This window comes from Lipotes vexillifer, unplaced genomic scaffold, assembly GCF_000442215.2.
Source record: "Lipotes vexillifer unplaced genomic scaffold, Lipotes_vexillifer_v1.1 scaffold1041, whole genome shotgun sequence".
Lineage (NCBI taxonomy): Eukaryota > Metazoa > Chordata > Mammalia > Artiodactyla > Lipotidae > Lipotes > Lipotes vexillifer.
The window spans coordinates 2,509,198-2,511,115 of NW_006775616.1; the positions used below are offsets into that span (position 1 = coordinate 2,509,198).

Here is a 1,918-nt window from a genome sequence, read left to right on the forward strand (position 1 = left end):
ATCGGAAGACTCGTTATGTTTACGATGTCACTTCTCCCCAAATGCACCTATAATAGAAGATACTCCTGATCAGGATCCCAGCAGCTTTTTTGGTTGAAATTGATAAACTGGCTCTCAAATTTATATGGAAATAAAAAGGACCTAGAATAACCAAAACAACTTTGAACAGTCATGTTTGGAAGCCTTACACTACCTGGTTGCCAAGTTTACAATAAAGCTCTAGTCATCAAGACAGTATTATATTAGCACAAAGATAGACAAATAGATCAATGAAACCTAATAGTCCAGAAATAGACACAGATATACATGGACAACTTATTTTCAACAAAGGTGCCAAGGCATTTCACTAGGGAAAGGATGACTTCTACCATGTGATGCTAGAACCATTGGATGCCATTGGTAAGTGAGCATTCAGTTAAGCCTAAGTGCTCTGAATGGTTAACAGCGCCTAAGAAAACATATTTGGGGAAATCATTTGCCTTTTCTATGGTTCTTTATACTAAGGAACTAGGAAAAATCCCTCTGAAAAACTTTACTGATTGGGGTACCCATGTGTAGAAACACTGATTGTTAGAACGTCAGAGCTAAACAGGTCATTGGACCATCGCATCTGTGCCCCTTACTGTGCAGAAATGGAAGTCAGGGCCCATGGGGTTGAAGGAATTGCCCAAGGTCTGGGTGATGAGAGCTGCGTGATAGAAAATAAAAGTTCAAGTCTGACTGGTGAGGACACTCATAATTGAGTAGGACCTTTGCAATATCCAAAGACTGTAATGAACATATATTAAAACAATCAGCCGAAGAGCAGAATGACAAAAGCAACATGAAGGCACCTGGCCTCCTGGGTAAAGACCCTGCCTTGTAACATGGAAAACGAATGACCCAGTGACAGATCCCTGGGGACCCAACCCTGGGCAGATATGACATATCATAAGAACCTTCAATATTACCTCATAGTTGACGGTTACAAAGAATTCTTTAATATTACTCTTTGGTGCCGGAACAGGTGGAAACACCTTGGTCCATAAGTGGCATCTGAAAACAGAGTAAAGGAGGGAAATAGATAAGCAAGAACAGCCTTTCTTGTCCTTAAATATCTACTCTAAAACGTGACCTAGTTAATTCCTGGACCTGCTGTTTTGTGAATTCAAAATCTTCATTGACTAAGACTTCCAAATATCTACATTGTAATAATAGTTGAAGAGCTTGGCGGTACTGGTACTGCAAGGCTCTGATGGGACTTCTGAATCATCCAAGGAAGACAAAATGGCAATTGCTTCATGTTGGTGCGTGTTACCAGGCCTGATTTCTGAAAGTGATGTACATCAAGTGTGTGGGGCCCCAGGGTTACCCACGATGCTGGTAGGCGGCCCCTCCCCCTAGGCGCCAGCTCTCAGCGTTTACTGTCTTTTTCTTCTCTTTTGAGCTACCAACCGCCCCCCAGCCTATAGATGCCATCTGATAAGACATTTATAACAGTGAAGCTGTTTAAAATAAAAGTCACTTTCTAAATTAGGAAAAAGTTAATAAGAGAGAACATGTTCTGCAGCCTCCTAAGTGGCACTTGGCCTTCCCGGATGCCAGAAAGGATGAGAAGTTCTTATGGGGCCATTTGCAAGCTCTAGGTTTGGCCACCAAATCTGCATGGCACTTGATAGAATCTGTGTCTGACCTGGGAATGATCAGCCAGTAAGGGACTGGATGACCGAAGGGCCAGGGTATGAGTTGGTACCTCATAATTGGGGATCATAACAGAGGAGGCACCATAGTGAGTTCAGCATCCAATGGGATGCCTTCCTTTACCCAAGACGTAACAAGCATGCCCTGGGAGCTCGCTAGAGGCAACCAAGTACGGAGTGGAAGGCAGGGAATCAAAAAAACACAGAGGGAGTTCCCTGGCATTCCTGTGGATAAGAAT

At 43.1% G+C, this 1,918-nt stretch overlaps 1 protein-coding gene across 1 annotated transcript in view; it reads right to left on the reverse strand.

Moving 5' to 3' along the window:
• Positions 1-1,918, reverse strand: part of IL5RA (interleukin 5 receptor subunit alpha) — a 51,221-nt gene that overhangs the window by 4,185 nt on the left and 45,118 nt on the right. Inside the window, exon 10 of the mRNA XM_007450040.1 lies at positions 951-1,035. Within this exon, the coding sequence (XP_007450102.1) occupies positions 951-1,035 (85 nt within the window). The remainder of the gene's footprint in view (positions 1-950; positions 1,036-1,918) is intronic.